The sequence below is a fragment of the Osmerus eperlanus genome, chromosome 3 (assembly GCF_963692335.1).
Source record: "Osmerus eperlanus chromosome 3, fOsmEpe2.1, whole genome shotgun sequence".
NCBI classification, from domain to species: Eukaryota; Metazoa; Chordata; class Actinopteri; order Osmeriformes; family Osmeridae; genus Osmerus; species Osmerus eperlanus.
Genome location: NC_085020.1, coordinates 22,745,599 through 22,764,417, shown reverse-complemented (window position 1 = coordinate 22,764,417; position 18,819 = coordinate 22,745,599). Strand labels below are relative to the sequence as shown.

The window sequence follows — 18,819 nt, the reverse complement described above, 5'->3', positions numbered from 1 at the left end:
TGTATTCAACTAGTAATGATTTAAGGCTGGAAGAGAAATACAAAAAAAATGATACCATCAAATATATCCAGCTATCCATGACAAACAGCCCACTCAACTGTTCCTATTGACATACATCTAAAAGACAAAATCCCTGATCTAGCCTGTTGACTTACAGTATTTGTATTATTTAATAGATTCATAATTTGTGTGCTCTGTAATCCATGAGTGGTCCGTCTGTGGGGTTAAGATTCATGTGGACCTGTTTCAAGTGCTCTACTTCCAAACGAGTATCAAGCCCACGCCAGCGGTAGGCTACAGTTTTACACAAAGGCAGCACTGTAGCGGCCGCAGCCAAGTTTTCTTATTGCCGGCACTTAGAATGCCTGGTGTGTATTCGAACTAGGCTTAGTTTAGAAACATTTCCATGTTTAATGTATCTTACTATTAACATGCACTCATTAACCAAATACACTTTGCGAAGCTTGAAATACTGCAGGGAAAATGCACGCACGTTCAAATGGAACATCCTCTTCAGCCAGCTCGTGACCTAATCGAATGTCTCTGAAAATATCCGCCCTCACTCTCTACATGTCTAATGTAATTTGCAGTACCCAGAACATGTATTTACAACCCGTTTCCTATTGAAAAGGTTCGTAAACTAAAGTAGAACTTGTATGCAGTCATCCATTTGGATCCAGATGGACGCTACCATGCAAAAACAGATGATGTACCGCAGGTGTGCCACAAGTGTCGTAAACTTACCTGATGACACAGGAAAAGAGCACGCTTGTGCTCGCATGCACAAAATAAAAAAAGGAAATTAGGAAATACGGAAACCCGTCGTGTCCCAATTCCGACACGTTACTTTGCCATCGTTTTCATCACCTACCTTGTTCACCCTGTACTGGTGAGGATTTGGGTGTCTCTCTCAACAGTCCTCATTACTGTCATACTGTTCATACAAGTCCACGCGCACAACAGGTGTTATATTGGCGCTTGAGCTTACGTAAAGAATAAAGCTCGCGCTCGGCCTGTCGTTACCTGAGGAGCTACCGCACGTGAAACCGTATAGATCACGTGACACTTTTGTTCAGAGTTCATGGTTTGTGGGTGCTTTGACGTCTATACGTTAATGTCTAACCTCGGAAAACTCATTAATTTGTTTTATGTAAAGCATGGATTTTGGTTTAAAATCTTTTAATACACAAATAGAAACTGCACTTAACATATGAATTCACACATAGTAAGTACAAAGCGTAGGCTACACATTTAATGTGAAAAGTTCAAAGTTTTACCTTTAGTTTATTTAGTTACAGGCTCAGCTTAATAATTTTCATAAGTATTTTTTATTCCCAATATAACTTCAATACAGGACACTCATCATGACATAGAATCATAACTTTTATTCTATACTCGTTCAGGGAATGCCAGTGTATGTCCAGGCACAGCTTTCACATAAACACATTTGTTGAGATTAAATAAAGAATAAACTGCAATATCAACCGATTTAAGTACCAGTCCAGGTCAGACAGTGACCAATCACTTATCATGTACTGAAACAAAATTACAACTCATCATCGAGACTGATAATTTACAATTGGTTTTTAACAAAATAAGACAACCTGAACTCTACTGTAATCCACTATGATCGAACAACACAAAACAAACCTCAAAAACATCAAATTTAATGTGCATATAATTGTTAATTTTCACAAGCAAATCTGGATGATTATATCTGATATGATAGTGTGTTGAACATCTACATTATGTGATGTAAGGGTTTTTCCATCACAAAGTCTCTTCAGTTTGTACTTTGTTGTCATGACTACCAGCAGATGTATGGAACTCTTCTACTCCTCAGTTCTGGGCTTGGGCCTCTGGCGCCCTCAAGGGCAGGACACCATCTCCTCTGGCACCCTCTAGGGCAGGACAACATCTCCCTGAGAAGGTCAAACACAAGCCAACAAGCACCATTACCAGGCACAGCAGTGCCTCAGTGTCAATACACAATCCCAGAGTGACTTAATCACATAATAGCATTACAATCCCATAATGTGCCATGTACATCGCTTACAGTAGGTGTGTCAGGTGCTCCGTTGCTCTTCCGGTCCTCTCCGCATGCACTGCTGCTCTGCTCCGCTTGGCTCGGGGCTGTCGTATGAGCCGTCGTGTCATTGGCTGAGCCACAAGCCGACTCCTCTGCCCCTCCCTCCCTCTCGGAGCCCTTGTCCTCCTCGTCTGGCCTATTGTCCGCTCCCTGCACACAGGAGGGGAGAGGCACACCATCACTAACCCCTCAGGAGCACTCACTGTGCCCATCAGCACACACACAGACCTAACCAGAAAGAAGACACTGCCTTGTTCATGTTGTGTGCGTGCCATTAAACAATTCAGCCAGCGTGGCTTTGGTACCGATAGTCTTCCGGGGTTTTAGCGTGGCTAGAGGGTTGTGTCAAACGTTCTGTGAAGGGGCGCTGCGACAGTGTGTTCTCGTGGCGTGCACCGCGTGACCTCACACGTGTTACCTCACGGGGAGGAGGCGGAGTCTCAGGTGACCCACCTGGAGGGTGAGCAGCAGGAGGGGCCGGGTGACGCCCCCCCCGCCCCCCACCCCCCCGGAGGGAAACTGTGTACACAGTCTGAAGGGGAGATACACATCCCATTCAACATGTTATTTAACAGGCTGTGCGTTGACCCCTGGGACTGTGGGAGCACAGTGTAAAGATAAAGGAACTCAAAGGAATTCATCACCAGGGAAATGCGAGAGGGAGAGTAAATGTGTACTGAGATCAACCACATACAGCTTTAATCTATACAGTGAATCTACATAAGACATTTTGGCGGATTATTCAAGAAGCAGAAAATGCTGGTGTTGAGAGAAAAAAAAATCAGAAAGACATCTGCTCCAGCTCACCTTAGAATGAGCCAGTCCTTTTGGTTCTTTTATGGAGAAGCGACCAGAGACTGGGTGGAAGGGAGGCGATCGAGGAGATGTATCAGTGGGGCTGTGGGACACGGACTGGGACCTTCTGACGGCCGAGGACACGGCCTGCGCGAAGCGAGACGGGGTGCTGGGAGAGTACGGCCGAGGAGCCGCAAAAGTCCGGAATTTCTCTAGACTCAGCCCCGCCACCGGCTCTCTGGGGGACAAACTGCTCTGCCTGGTCAGTAGAGCAGAGGGCACGCTCCTCCTCTCACCCCCTTCCTCCACCTCCTCTTCTGGGCTGAGCTGAGCCCGAGCGCCCCCTGGTGACTCCTGGCACAGCACAGGAGGCGGAGGGAGCCGTCCCTCTGCCACAGCCAGCAGGGGCGTCTCCCTCTGCAGGCTGGCCGGACCCTCCCTCTGGCCGGCCCCGGGACTCACACCGCCGCTCTTCACTGCTGCTGAGGTGACGTAACACCCAGGTGTTCCTTTGTGATGCGGCAAGCGGAAAGATCCAGGCTTGGGTTTAGTTGCGGGTGGAATCTTCATCTCCTTGACCTCTGCTATCAACGCTGCTTGGATCGAAGCCCCTCCGCCATCGGTGGCGAATGAGATCTTGTCACCTCTTGCTAGCTTTGACGGCGGTGTTGAGGGCGCGTTAACTTCAGTCATACTGCCGTTTACAGTGATCTCACTACCAGTAGTGTCTCCAGTTTGCGCTGAGTCTTCCCTGGGCGCGGTCGGCTGCACCGGCGTCGGTTCTGTCGCTACCTGGACCTGCTCCCTCGATGCTGCGCAGTCTTCCAGTTTCAGAGATCCAACCTTCGCTTCCTCTTCTGCATCAACAGGGCAAGACTCCAAAGTCAGCTCCACCTCAAAGAATCTCAGCTTCTCCAGAGATTTCTGAGGCACTATGGTGTATGTAGTCATCCCCACCTTGGGGATGTAGTCCCTGGTCAGCTCATTGGAAGGCTTTGGCTTAGGTTCAGAGTCTGTGGCGTAGAAGGGTGCTGCCTTGGCAGCAGCAGCAACTGTCGGGGCACTTGGTGCGGGTGTTAGGCAGGGAGGGGGCTCTGAGGCCTGGGTCGAGGCAGGGTGGGCCTCTGAGGCCTGGGACGAGGCAGGGTGGGGCTCTGAGGCCTGGGACGAGGCAGTGTGAGGCTTTGAGTCCTGGGTCGAGGCAGGGTGGGGCTCTGAGGCCTGGGATGAGGCAGTGTGGGGCTCTGAGGCCTGGGACGAGGCAGGGTGGGCTTCTGAGGCCTGGGACGAGGCAGTGTGGGCCTCTGAGGGGTCCAGCTCCTCTGTGGAGGTAGCCATGTCTCTCTTCTGGCCCGCTGGCTCTGAGGAGGGCTCAGCCGGTGAAGGCACTTCCTGTTGGGGATCAGCGGACGGAGAAGAAGGCGGCGCAGCATCCGTTTGCACCGTGGCGCCCTCTCCTGGTGGGCATGGGGTGCTGGTGGCCAGCGGGCCCAGCGGGACGCTCTCCTCACCGGGGGGGTCAGAGTCCGGCTGGCCTAAGGCCTGCGACCCCGCCTCCTGAACCACCTCCAGGGCTGTTGGAGCACTAACTTCCTCCTCAGATCCGTCTTGTGAGGTGGAATTTCTGGTTGACAAGTCTGTCTGTTCCCTGGGAACTTCCACTTGGCATGAACGACCGTCTGTATGGAGAACCCACACATAAGATATTGAATTTAAACAATTTGACATTTTACTACGACCATGGCATCCACACAGTACATGGAGATGATTTTGTGTTCACTGCTGAGGTAGCTCATCGCTGCCAACCCACCGATGTCCACCAGCTCAGTGGAGCTCATTTCAGTCCTCAGCCTTGTGGCCGCATCTTCACCGTCCACCTGTGTTGGTCTGTCAAAAACAGAGATTATTGAAAAGCATAGCAAAAAAACAGACAAATTATTTGAGGCTCTTTCAGACAGAACGCGCCACAACCATGTTCGGGCCGTAACGGAAACACATGAGGCCCCCCCCGCAGAATAAGCCTGAGAGGCCCCCCCACCACATATGTAACGGATAATGTAATACAAATACCGACGGGACGAACAGGACCCCGACGCGATCAACTGAAGTTTTTGGAACATTCTGAAGAGCCGTGTAATAAATGCAAGATATCAAAACTCAAGCTTGTCTTGTGAGGGAAATGTATTCAATAAGAAAAAAACGCTCAAACCGTTTGAGCGTTTTTTTCTTATACACATGTGCGCGTCTTTTAGCAAATCTGTGTGCAAAGTCTTTAACCACACTCTTTACATCTAAACTGCGCGCACATTCATTTTCTATGCTAAGGATGGCCAGACCTGACAGCCTCTCTTGTGACATATGAGCTTCTGAGATATGTTTTGATCAGTTTCAGCTTGGAAAATGACCTTTCAGCGCTTGCGACAGTCACGGGTATTGTCAGAAATAATTTGATGGCCGTGGCTACATCAGGCACACTTGATAGGTTGGAGTTGTGTTTTATTATTAGCGTGTTCGCTAAATCATAAATGGAGCCATTTTTTGTCGTGTGAATCTTGTAGAAAGCAATGACTGTACGTTTTACACGATCATAATATGTATATAACTGAAATACAATGACTTATTGTAACTTTGATTATGTTTTTTGTATGTTTAAATAGTCAAACGCAATCGCTGCAACTGCACGATACTACTGTCGCATAGCGTTACGTTATCATGTTTGCTAATAATGTCAGTTATGTAATATATTTTATAATTAAGCACTTTTTCTACTTTCTCTTTTTTTGTAGTTTCACTCCATTTCAATGTTGTCAGCTTGATAGGAAGTCAATAAAGGAGCAAGGCTAATTTTCCTGGCTCTTGGAAAGGAGGCTCTGTTAACGCTAGGAAGCACAACACAGACAGAGCAGTACAGCTGTCAAAGTATAGGCTAACGTTAGCTACGTGGTACAGTTATGTTAGCTATAGCAAACAGTACAATACCTGTCTCTTCTGGAAGATGAGTGCATCCTTCACCGGCTGGTCGAAAAAGAAATTTGTGATTTTGGGAAGTTTGGCATTTAATTCAGAAATTTTCTGTTTTGAATGCCGCTTTTGGGCACCGCTTTTAAATGTGCGTTTCATTTTTCCTACTACGCTACAGTTAGCTACTTATTTGCAGCGGGCTCGCCGGTCTGTGTGACCATCTGACCTACTTCGTCATGTCACTTACCTAGCTAACAAAGAAAGCACAATTAAATATACTTTCCTTTATTTTTATATCAACTCTGGAAACACAGACAAGACAATAAGACATCCCATGTAATTCAAATTGGATAAAAATAAAAATAAAACGGGGGGCCTGCCACGCGAGGCCCCCCATCCCTGCGAGCCCCCCCCCCCCGCGGTGCGGGGGCTGCGGGGTAATCTTTACGGGCCTGACCAGGTTGAAATTTGGGCTCTGTCACTTTTTTCAGATATTTGGCACTTTTCTATGCTGCTTCCCCAAACACAAAGTCAGTGGGCAGCGGAACTCTGCCAACGACCACAGTGCAAATCGCGTTCTGTCAGAAAGAAGTCTAGTGATGTTAGGTCGAGGGTTGTGCAAGACTTCGTACTTGCCATCTGAGGACAGATCACCAGGCTGATCTTCCCCCGTGGCCTCTGGCGGAGGGGCCCCTGGTGGAGGGGCCCCTGGTGGAGGGGCCTCTGGTGGAGGGGCGTCCCTGGCCAAGTCCAGCTCCGTGGAGACGTCTGCCGACAGGTCGAGGCTGCTGTCGTCTTCCTGGACATCGCCCCAGTCCAGCCCCACCGACGCCTCTTCCTGCTCCGCGATCTCCTCCAGCGTCATGGCAACTGGACCACCTGCAACACGACAGAGAGAGGGAGAGAGATAAGGTCTTTAGTAGATTGTGATTGCTGTGAGGGCCTTGAAGATGAAACAATTTACATTTATTCATTTAGCAGACGCTTTTATCCAAAGCGACTTCCAAGAGAGAGCTTTACAAAGTGCATAGGTCACTGATCATAACAACGAGATAGCCACAAAACATTGCGAGTAGCCAAAACATGAAGCACACATTGTGAACAACCAAAGTAAGTGCCCAAAGGGAAGAACCATAAGAGCATGTATTTAAACAAGTTAAAATTAAACAATATGAACTGCTATAAGTGCAAGTGTACCTGTGGAAAAAAAGACAAGCAACAATAATAAAAAACAATATATCACAGCGAGTACAAACAATTTTAAATCAGTTACCACTAACCACAAGAGCAACAAGTCTCTGCGCAAGAGTCATTGTGATCCTTGAGGAAACTAACATCGGGTCAAGCGAACCATTCCTAAGTACCGTTGTACTCCCGGAACAAGTGCGTCTTGAGCCTTTTAATTTAATGATGAAAGAGAAAGCATGATATCCAAAGTTTCAAAGTTCTGATGAGGAGTTGCAGCTTTAGGATGAATGGAGACAGGTCTCGGGGCACCTCACAGTAATGGGTAGAGAAACTGTCTACAGCCTTTCAGCTGGAAGATGTCTCCCAGAGTGGCCCCTTCAAAGCATGTTAGTACAGCTAATTAGAGAAGAAAACCTCTCTTTTACTATTCAGTAAAGTAAGTGAGTGAGAATGAAGGACCCGGCTCTCATCCCGGTTACTTGGTATGCTCTGCGCATACCAAGTTGAACCATGCGTTTCAACACACCGCTGTAAACACGCGCAGATCTTCTCAGGGGCCCTTCAGACAAGGGAGTTCTACTTAATGAAGATATCCAGTGTCTCTTATTCCTCTCTCTCGTCCTCAATTCTGCACTTCAAGGGCCATCAGAGGAATAGAGAGCAGACAGAATAATCTGGGAGCCGGCTACACAAAGCTGGAGATTCTTTGGGGCAGGGTGTGATCTCCAGCTGAACAGAGCATCACAAGTAGATCAGGGAAACAGAGAGAGAGAGAGAGAGAGAAGGGTGTGGAGAGAGAGAAAAGACCTTTAGATGCTGGGCATGAGCTATCTCTATGAAGTAGTAATGTGAAGTCTGCCAGAAAGTGAGGAGAGAACGAGACAATGTTTACATCATCCAACATTATACATTTGACCATTTTTATTTACAAGTTGGCGGGGAACAGAGTTTGTTTTTCGTGTCTCGAACTGCAGAGTAACTTACAAAGTCTATTATATACTGTGTCTGACATAACGCCACTGAGGGGAAATCACAAAGAGAGAGTGGAAAACAAGAAACTGGAGAACTGGAACCTAACAAAAGAGGAGAAGAAGAGACAGAAAAATGTGACTCAAGCAGGAACATAATCACCCTCCACACAGCAGCCGCATCCTGGGGCTGTGTGCAGGGGGGACAGGGAGGGGGACAGGGAGGGGGACAGGGAGGGGGACAGGGAGGGGGACAGGGAGGGGGACAGGGAGGGGGACAGGGGCTGTGTGCAGGAGGGGGACATGGAGGGGGACTGGGGCTGTGTGCAGGAGGGGGACATGGAGGGGGACTGGGGCTGTGTGCAGGAGGGGGACAGGGAGGGTGACTGGGGCTGTGTGCAGGAGGGGGACATGGAGGGGGACTGGGGCTGTGTGCAGGAGGGGGACATGGAGGGGGACTGGGGCTGTGTGCAGGAGGGGGACAGGGAGGGTGATTGGGGCTGTGTGCAGGAGGGGGACAGGGAGGGTGACTGGGGCTGTGTGCAGGGGGGGGACAGGGAGGGGGACTGGGGCTGTGTGCAGGGGGGGACAGGGAGGGACTGTCTGAATATGGGTATACGTGATTAGAAAGCACTTTGATCTGTTATATTACGAAACTCTACTTATCTTCTCAAGCTAACATCCAATCAAGGCTCAAGTTTCACATTCTCCACTACGCACAAAGTGTGTTTTCAATGTTTCACATAAAAAAATACAATAACCATTCATTGTATCTAAATATAGAGTATGAGTGAGTATTTAATTCAGTAATTACACCAAACTACAGGATATTTTGCACACCACACAAATGTGCATATTTCGTTGTGTACATTCTACATATATACAAATGTATTGATTTACTTTTCAAAGAAGCACGGCCTTCTTGCCCTCCTCTCAGAGGGAGATCAGTTCATTAAGAGAGGAGTTAAAGGAAGCACGTTCAAACAGAGAGAGAGAGAGAGCCAGAGACAGAGAAAACAGGCGGCAGAATTAAAGACATGAACATCGACAGACGGAGAGGAGGGGAAGGAGAGGCAGCTGGTCGCAGAAGGAAGAAGAGATGCTTCAGAGCTCAGCAGGAGAGACAGGAAGTCAGAACACGGCAGCAGGAGAGACAGGAAGTCAGAACACGGCAGCAGGAGAGACAGGAAGTCAGAACACGGCAGCAGGAGAGACAGGAAGTCAGAACACGGCAGCAGGAGAGGCAGGAAGTCAGAACACGGCAGCAGGAGAGACAGGAAGTCAGAACACGGCAGCAGGAGAGACAGGATGTCAGAACACGGCAGCAGGAGAGACAGGAAGTCAGAACACGGCAGCAGGAGAGACAGGAAGTCAGAACACGGCAGCAGGAGAGGCAGGAAGTCAGAACACGGCAGCAGGAGAGACAGGAAGTCAGAACACGGCAGCAGGAGAGACAGGAAGTCAGAACACGGCAGCAGGAGAGACAGGAAGTCAGAACACGGCAGCAGGAGAGACAGGAAGTCAGAACACGGCAGCAGGAGAGGCAGGAAGTCAGAACACGGCAGCAGGAGAGACAGGAAGTCAGAACACGGCAGCAGTAGAGACAGGAAGTCAGAACACGGCAGCAGGAGAGACAGGAAGTCAGAACACGGCAGCACGAGAGACAGGAAGTCAGAACACGGCAGCAGGAGAGACAGGAAGTCAGAACACGGCAGCAGGAGAGACAGGAAGTCAGAACACGGCAGCAGGAGAGACAGGAAGTCAGAACACGGCAGCAGGAGAGACAGGATGTCAAAACACGGCAGCAGGAGAGACAGGAAGTCAGAACACGGCAGCAGGAGAGACAGGAAGTCAGAACACGGCAGCACGAGAGACAGGAAGTCAGAACACGGCAGCAGGAGAGACAGGAAGTCAGAACACGGCAGCAGGAGAGACAGGAAGTCAGAACACGGCAGCAGGAGAGACAGGAAGTCAGAACACGGCAGCAGGAGAGACAGGAAGTCAGAACACGGCAGCAGGAGAGACAGGAAGTCAGAACACGGCAGCAGGAGAGACAGGAAGTCAGAACACGGCAGCAGGAGAGGCAGGAAGTCAGAACACGGCAGCAGGAGAGACAGGAAGTCAGAACACGGCAGCAGGAGAGACAGGAAGTCAGAACACGGCAGCAGGAGAGGCAGGAAGTCAGAACACGGCAGCAGGAGAGGCAGGAAGTCAGAACACGGCAGCAGGAGAGACAGGAAGTCAGAACACGGCAGCAGGAGAGACAGGAAGTCAGAACACGGCAGCAGGAGAGGCAGGAAGTCAGAACACGGCAGCAGGAGAGACAGGAAGTCAGAACACGGCAGCAGGAGAGACAGGAAGTCAGAACACGGCAGCAGGAGAGGCAGGAAGTCAGAACACGGCAGCAGGAGAGGCAGGAAGTCAGAACACGGCAGCAGGAGAGACAGGAAGTCAGAACACGGCAGCAGGAGAGACAGGAAGTCAGAACACGGCAGCAGGAGAGGCAGGAAGTCAGAACACGGCAGCAGGAGAGACAGGAAGTCAGAACACGGCAGCAGGAGAGACAGGAAGTCAGAACACGGCAGCAGGAGAGGCAGGAAGTCAGAACACGGCAGCAGGAGAGACAGGAAGTCAGAACACGGCAGCAGGAGAGACAGGAAGTCAGAACACGGCAGCAGGAGAGGCAGGAAGTCAGAACACGGCAGCAGGAGAGACAGGAAGTCAGAACACGGCAGCAGGAGAGGCAGGAAGTCAGAACACAGCAGCAGGAGAGACAGGAAGTCAGAACACGGCAGCAGGAGAGACAAGAAGTCAGAACACGGCAGCAGGAGAGACAGGAAGTCAGAACACGGCAGCAGGAGAGGCAGGAAGTCAGAACACGGCAGCAGGAGAGACAGGAAGTCAGAACACGGCAGCAGGAGAGACAGGAAGTCAGAACACGGCAGCAGGAGAGACAGGAAGTCAGAACACGGCAGCAGGAGAGGCAGGAAGTCAGAACACGGCAGCAGGAGAGGCAGGAAGTCAGAACACGGCAGCAGGAGAGACAGGAAGTCAGAACACGGCAGCAGGAGAGGCAGGAAGTCAGAACACGGCAGCAGGAGAGACAGGAAGTCAGAACACGGCAGCAGGAGAGACAAGAAGTCAGAACACGGCAGCAGGAGAGACAGGAAGTCAGAACACGGCAGCAGGAGAGGCAGGAAGTCAGAACACGGCAGCAGGAGAGACAGGAAGTCAGAACACGGCAGCAGGAGAGACAGGAAGTCAGAACACGGCAGCAGGAGAGGCAGGAAGTCAGAACACGGCAGCAGGAGAGACAGGAAGTCAGAACACGGCAGCAGGAGAGACAGGAAGTCAGAACACGGCAGCAGGAGAGACAGGAAGTCAGAACACGGCAGCAGGAGAGACAGGAAGTCAGAACACGGCAGCAGGAGAGGCAGGAAGTCAGAACACGGCAGCAGGAGAGGCAGGAAGTCAGAACACGGCAGCAGGAGAGACAGGAAGTCAGAACACGGCAGCAGGAGAGACAGGAAGTCAGAACACGGCAGCAGGAGAGACAGGAAGTCAGAACACGGCAGCAGGAGAGACAGGAAGTCAGAACACGGCAGCAGGAGAGGCAGGAAGTCAGAACACGGCAGCAGGAGAGACAGGAAGTCAGAACACGGCAGCAGGAGAGACAAGAAGTCAGAACACGGCAGCAGGAGAGACAGGAAGTCAGAACACGGCAGCAGGAGAGGCAGGAAGTCAGAACACGGCAGCAGGAGAGACAGGAAGTCAGAACACGGCAGCAGGAGAGGCAGGAAGTCAGAACACGGCAGCAGGAGAGACAGGAAGTCAGAACACGGCAGCAGGAGAGGCAGGAAGTCAGAACACGGCAGCAGGAGAGACAGGAAGTCAGAACACGGCAGCAGGAGAGGCAGGAAGTCAGAACACGGCAGCAGGAGAGGCAGGACTCTTACAGACCCTCAGCCAGAGACGCCAAGTCTGCAAGTTATAAAGAAAGTAGAAAGAGGAACAACTTATTGTAAACAGTTGTTGCCCTTTTCCCCTGTTACTAAGCATGCACCATGAAATCACAACAGTAGCACACATCTGAGATAATCTGTTAAGCTTCGGAAATCGTGAGGTATTCTGCGTTTTATCATGGAAGGATACGGCTGGTGCAACTGAGGCAATGTGTCATAATGACCACTAGGGGGCCCTCTAACCAAACAAATCAGATGAGAGGATTCTGCCCAAACTGGTTTCTCAATACAGATTCTTATTGTTGACTTTTAAAGGCCAAAGTGCATCAGACCAAACATCCCACACAGTTGAGAAACTAATTTTCATCAAGGCTGTCTCCGCCTAGCACATATTTTTCTGTAAAACCTTCTTAAGCAATAACTAGCAACCACCTCATACAAGTCAGAATACACCAGAAAGCACACACAGTACTCTGTAAGTTAGGCTGTATAAAACCTCACAAGTAAAAGACTTGTGTTAAACAAGGTCCAACCTTTCAGACTTCCCCCCGGGGAAGCGTCGTCCAGGACGGCCGCGGAGGAGGATGAGGAGGATGAGGGGGGATGGGGAGCCTTGCGCTTGGTCCTCCTCAGGGACGACTCGCTGGAGGACCCTGGACTCAGGCCGGCCGCCTCCTCAGGCAGGGACAAACCCAACAGTCAGCTCACAACCCTGAGGCACTGGAGTCAACACACTCCCCAGTACACTCCATATACTGCTGGATTTATACCCAGGTTACTGTGCATCTACCAATACTAATAAGTTATATATAAATGCAACCCCAAAAAATGAAATAATTAAACGAAAAGACTAAACAAACATTTTCTCAAGCTTGCACTTTTATACGGCGGCACAAATATCAAAGACAAAAAGATGAATGTAAAAAAAACTTTAAAATGTTTTTGGTACCAAAGACTTTTGCATAGTAGGCCTACTGTATATATGTATGTTTGTTTTATTGTTCATCTTTGCTGTGTCCGGTCTGATCCGGTTCCCTCCACTCACCTGGTCTGGGTCTGACAGGGCCTCGGCCTCAGAGCTGATCCTGGGGCGAGAGCTGAGGTCAGAGGGGCAGCTCTGGGACACCAGCATGGGGGGCAGGGGGGCTCGCCTCTTCTTGGGCACGTCGGCGGGCATGGTGCTGGAGTCGTAGAAGGAGCAGGGGGCTCCCAACGAGGCCATGCTGAGCGGACGAGGCTTGCTCAGGACTGGGGAGGCCGGGGCGCTGGCCGGCATGGACTTAGGACAGCAAACAACCAATAGGAGCATGAGCCTGGCCTGCTGGCAGTCATCACAGAGCAACATCCACCAATTGCGGGACTGTCACGAAACGCCCACCAATGCACACACACACACCCACAGACATACACACAGACAGAGATAGACAGACAGACAGACACACAAACACACACACACAGACATACAGACACACACAGACATACAGACACACATACACATGTATTCATGTGTATTTGCATGTGTATTTGCAAAGAGAAAGACCCTCGTGTGAAAAAGAAAACACGTTCACTTAAAGCGCTGTCAATCAACACACAGAGTCATGTGACTTCCTGTGCTGCCCACACACCTGATCTGGCTTCTTCCTGCTCCTCCTGAACAGACTGAACATGCCTTTGTTTTCTTTCTCCTTCTCCTTCTTGTCTTTGCCCGGCGTGATTGTATCTGCCAGAAACAAGGTTATGGAGAACCGTGAAATGCGCAATACCGATGACAAAGATGATTTGAGGGGAAATGTGGACAAAGTACTGGTCTAAACATGTGGTTGCGCTGTAGTACCAGCGGTGCCGTGGTGACTGGGTGAAGAAGGGCACACAGGGGAGGAGGTGGGTCTGTCAGCCAGACCAAGCCCTGAGAGAGAGACACACAACACACTTACACTACGGGACAGTCCAGTATCAGAAGGGCGGTAAACACCATTATTACCCACAGAAGTACAGAGGCCTATACGGGGGGACTTCCCAAGACGAGACAAGGCAACATAACAGCTAATTAAACTGACATTTGTTAACCATACAGAGGACAATGAAATGTTATGCTGGGAAACGAAAGGACCTGTTTTTGAGGCCAGTTGTTTAATCTTCTCAGACCTTACCTTTTATGTCCTTGGCGTAAAGCTCTCGGACGCCACAGTCGTTGAGAGAGGTGGTCAGGTCGAGAGGACCAGGCGACAGCAGGTCTCTCAGCAACACTGTGGTGTCCATGGCAAATTCACATTTTTCACAGATGGCTGGTAGGAGTTCTTGAAGAGGAACTCGAGGATTGACCCGCAGAATAGTCTTCTGAGTCTTCTTATAGTTTATGACAAGACGGACAGTTGCCTAGGGAACGCAAAAATGCAGAAGTAGCGAGATGATCACATGATTTTATCTTTAGAAAACAGCTGTGTTATTCCGTCCTGACCCACAGCCCAAATACCTCCAAATAACAAAGCACAAGAGTGACTGGAACTGATTACCATGATACAGCATGAGAAACTATCAAACATGTCATGCAATAAAACGATTCCTGTAACAACTGGAGTGCCGCTGAGGCAGGTGTTAATGAGCACCTCAGGCATCTGAGGGCAGGACTTCTTGTTCTTGTCTTCCCCTCCTTTGGGTTTCAGCAGAATCTTCTCTGCCTCCAGGGTCCCTATCGGGGCGTTGGGCTTGAACTTGATGTGGTTCCTGTTGGTGGTGACCAGCTCAATGGTGTGTCCAGAGGGGTTCAGGTGGTACTTAGCGCACAGCATCACCAGCAGATCCATCATAGGTTTACTGGAGAACAAAGAGGGAACATGTGAGCGGGGTGTAGGAGGAGCAGAGGCTGAGGGGGGGCATGTGATGTGTAGGAGGAGCAGAGGGTGAGGGGGGGCATGTGATGTGTAGGAGGAGCAGAGGGTGAGCAGAGCAGGCCAGGAAAGCACTGCACTAGTACAGGATGGTTTTGTCATTAGTCCAGTTGTGGGTTTGACGAGAAAGATCAGTTGACCGCCTGATGTAACAGTAGAATGGATGAGATCAGAAAATGAGATGTCTAGACATTTGTCTGCAGTTCGAATAGGAATCACAAGTTTTTTTTAAACAGGAGAAATAATGATGTATATGCTATATATACTATAATATAATACTGTATAGCACATGGTCTCCTCATAGCATGTGTGCTTCTCACTACATGTGGTCGTGTGTTAAACAACAGCTATAACATTCCAGGCTTTGGAAATAAAAAGCCAACAGCTTAATCCTTATCATAATGAGTCTACTGTAGTCGCAAGGGTTGGAACACATTTCAAAAGAGAAAAGAGTTTCAAGAATTTGATGCTTGATCCTTTTATATTAAAGTTGGTCTCAGTTCTAGCTAAAGAGGGCACGAGGCACAGGATACCTAGAAAGGAATGTTTTGTACAAAGAGAAAACTGTGAAAGACGAAAGAATGATATCTTGAGTAAACGCTGTTGATGGAAAGTCGAGGAGGATTGTAGATTTGCAGCCGCATACAATGCACCGAAGGCTGCTGATTTGAATATATTGACTGCTGCTCATTCTGTTCAAAGTCTGTCATCTAAGATGAATTAATAAAACTACAGATTCCTATATATGAAGATGTTGACAGTGGATTTGCATCCAATCAATCAAAAAGGTTTAATCTCATGAAATCAGATTACAATGTTTCCTAAACGCACGTATCGTATAATCCCAAATTAGCTGATGAAAAGTGCCTACTGAGCACAAAACAGCCCAGTAAACACCAAGCCGATTTTTGTTAATGTTACCCGGGACAACCGTCTCAGCTCTACGCCTATCTGACTCAATCAAGTGGGCGTAACAGTACAGAGGCTTTGGAAAGATGACATCATGCAAGACAGCTGCAGTAACCCTACGAAAAGAGCAAAATGCAAAGCATGTGTAGAGAAATGAAACAACGGTTTATAAAACAATGAATACATTTCTATCTTCAAGCTTTCAAGAGAAGATGCCAGAGCAGGCGTTAAAGCAGGATCTGTAACATTGCTGCATCCTGCTGCCTTGGTCACACCCAGACAGGAGAGCTCCCCCAGTGTCTCTGGGTCACACCCAGACAGGAGAGCTCCCCCAGTGTCTCTGGGTCACACCCAGACAGGAGAGCTCCCCCAGTGTCTCTGGGTCACACTTTAGATCCAGGTGTTGGTAATGTGCGGTAATAGGTAATGAGGCCCTTATAAGATTCTTATTAACATGAACGTGTAATGATACTAACTTACTAAGGCCTTTATTCCCTATGAACTGAAGCTTATTACAAGCACTTGAATGTGTGATGTGAGCGTGTCTGGTGTGAGGAGTGACTGCAGTCTCACCTGCCATGCACCAGGGTGTGAGCGTGTCTGGTGTGAGGAGTGACTGCAGTCTCACCTGCCATGCACCAGGGTGTGAGCGTGTCTGGTGTGAGGAGTGACTGCAGTCTCACCTGCCATGCACCAGGGTGTGAGCGTGTCTGGTGTGAGGAGTGACTGCAGTCTCACCTGCCATGCACCAGGGTGGTCTTTTCCACTCCCCCTGGTAGAACCACGAGCAGGTTCAGCTCCCGCTCCAGCAGGTTCTCCTTCTGGTCCATGGTCCTGTGGGGGAACCCTGGGTACCGCTGCGGAAGGCCCGGGTCGCCCAGGCCCTTCAGAGCTGGCGGGGGGGAAGGTGCCTTGCTTTTGGTCGACACTCTGCAGAGGACAGACACACCAGAGTGAGACTGCAGCTAGCAGGGGATCAGGACAGCAGCTTGGGCATTACACTTAGGGAAAACGTGTAACGCAGGAAGGTTAGAGAAACTGTAGAACCATTTTTAGATCTTTTAGATTTTTTTTTATCTTGCTTTTTGCTTCTTCTTAGAACTTAATAGCCCCTCTTTAGAATCCTGTACATGGTGCAGTTTGGAACCAAAAGGATTCTGTTTGACCTAAAAAGGCTTTTATCAGTAAAAATGTCCTCTCAGAAGAGGAAACAACAGAGATCAAGGTTTCGACAGCACTATTTTCTGTGAGTCCTGCAGTGTACTGCAGTGTGTTTAGCCCTGGCAAACACACTGCAGTATGTTTGCCAGGGCTAAACACACATATTCTCCCTCCTGTCAATCCGGCAAAAAAACATACAACTCTTCGGCATGCCTCCATGCACTCTTATTTACCCAAACCATACAACTATTAACATTAGATCTTTACAAATACATGTATTTCGATGTGTTTCTTTGATTACAGAAATAAATCACAGAACATGGAAAAGTGCTGCATCTCAGGGCATTAAAAGAGTCCTTTCTTACCCAGACAGCTCCGCTACTCACAGACAACTACATGGAAGAGGTCCGGTCCACTTTGCAAACAAGTCACAAGACACTCAAGAGCAGAGAATAATTACTGAGGCTTGAAGAAAGCGAGAACAAGCCATGTGAGACCGACAAATAAGGCAGGAGGTTAACATTTCAGTCACTGCAACCTCACTGCAATCTATGCCAGCTAATCCTTAGTTGCTTGATCCAGGCATTTATATTGCTGCAATGTTATCTGTGTTTTAGGATGGTGTCATTGTGGTATAGTACACAATACACAAAGCCAACATACTTTTTATTTAAGTGAGGCTATCTACAGTATCTAATCAGTAATTTGTAAAACACTTTGGTAGTTTTATATTCAGCAGCAATAAAGTTGGAAAATCAAAAGGCAATAAAATCCCCCAGTGCTGAGCCTACCAACACAGAACATCAAATGAACAGTCATTTTGGATTAATTGTATACTTGTGCATTTCATTTCCTGAAACCGAAGTGTTCCCTGCCTGAACTTCACCATAATGCTAGCTGTGAAGTATGACAAATCCTGAAACTGAAGCCATCAGCACTTTATAATAACACCCATTACTACATCAAACTGTTTTAGCGTCAGGGCTCAGTAATAAGGTCAGTTAATCACAGCAGAGACAGACAAGGCAGAGCTGTTCTCTGTGACCTGCCTGTGTTCAGCAGCTAATGCAATCAACCAAAGTAAACACTCTTGTCCTTTAAAGCACAACCCAGTCACCTGACTAAAGACCACAGTCACCTTTAAAGAGGCACATTATAACAATGACACAGGCTCTATGCAAAACGCAGTAGAGCTGAGATGTCAGTAAACAGCAGATAAAATAGATCTAGACTTGCATCTCACATACAGTAAATGACTAGTGTGGTACAGAGCAGATCGAAAGCCACAGTTGGCTATGCCCCATGGCCTGCAGGATGTGGAATGTCCTCCAAGGGCAACGGTAACTCACAAACAGGAATTTGAACAATGTCTACTTGATGTACCAACCACGCCATGACTTGGAAACATTATTAGTCTCCATGGGGGGAACTCTTCGTAAAAACCAGGTTACTTCAGCATTCCCACCCTACCTCCCAGCCTACCTCCCAGCCTACCTACCTCCCAGCCTACCTCCCAGCCTACCTCCCACCCTACCTCCCAGCCTACCTCCCAGCCTACCTACCTCCTAGCCTACCTCCCAGCCTACCTCCCACCCTACCTCCCAGCCTACCTCCCAGCCTACCTCCCAGCCTACTTCCCAGCCTAACTCCAACCCTACCTACCTCCTAGCCTACCTCCCAGCCTACCTCCCAGCCTACCTCCCACCCTACCCCCCACCCTACCTCCCAGCCTACCTCCCAGCCTACCTCCCAGCCTACCTCCCACCCTACCTCCCACCCTACCTACCTCCCAGCCTACCTCCCACCCTACCTACCTCCCAGCCTACCTCCCAGCCTACCTCCCACACGTTTAGAGGTCAACATGAGGAGTTAGTGAGAAGTAGTGACAACTACTTTGT

The 18,819-nt window shown here is 49.1% G+C and overlaps 2 protein-coding genes across 3 annotated transcripts in view; both read right to left on the bottom strand.

Moving 5' to 3' along the window:
• The window catches only part of grb14 (growth factor receptor-bound protein 14), a 30,950-nt gene extending 29,963 nt beyond the window's left edge, over positions 1-987 (bottom strand). Inside the window, exon 1 of one of the 2 annotated variants that reach the window (XM_062457956.1) lies at positions 872-987. The gene's annotated coding sequence lies outside the window, so the exon portion shown is untranslated. Of the gene's footprint in view, positions 1-744; positions 852-871 lie in introns of those variants that run through there. The other variant, XM_062457957.1, reaches the window with a different exon arrangement.
• Positions 988-1,168: 181 nt separating this feature from the next.
• Positions 1,169-18,819, bottom strand: part of cobll1b (cordon-bleu WH2 repeat protein-like 1b) — a 29,784-nt gene continuing 12,133 nt past the window's right edge. The window contains exons 4-16 of the mRNA XM_062457954.1: positions 16,499-16,690; positions 14,570-14,777; positions 14,114-14,339; positions 13,798-13,869; positions 13,589-13,683; positions 13,009-13,242; positions 12,497-12,635; positions 6,478-6,724; positions 4,695-4,771; positions 2,897-4,563; positions 2,057-2,239; positions 1,884-1,922; positions 1,169-1,850 (exon numbers count right to left, since the gene is read on the bottom strand). Of these exons, the coding sequence (XP_062313938.1) occupies positions 1,902-1,922; positions 2,057-2,239; positions 2,897-4,563; positions 4,695-4,771; positions 6,478-6,724; positions 12,497-12,635; positions 13,009-13,242; positions 13,589-13,683; positions 13,798-13,869; positions 14,114-14,339; positions 14,570-14,777; positions 16,499-16,690 (3,361 nt within the window). The 3' untranslated portion in view covers positions 1,169-1,850; positions 1,884-1,901. The remainder of the gene's footprint in view (positions 1,851-1,883; positions 1,923-2,056; positions 2,240-2,896; positions 4,564-4,694; positions 4,772-6,477; positions 6,725-12,496; positions 12,636-13,008; positions 13,243-13,588; positions 13,684-13,797; positions 13,870-14,113; positions 14,340-14,569; positions 14,778-16,498; positions 16,691-18,819) is intronic.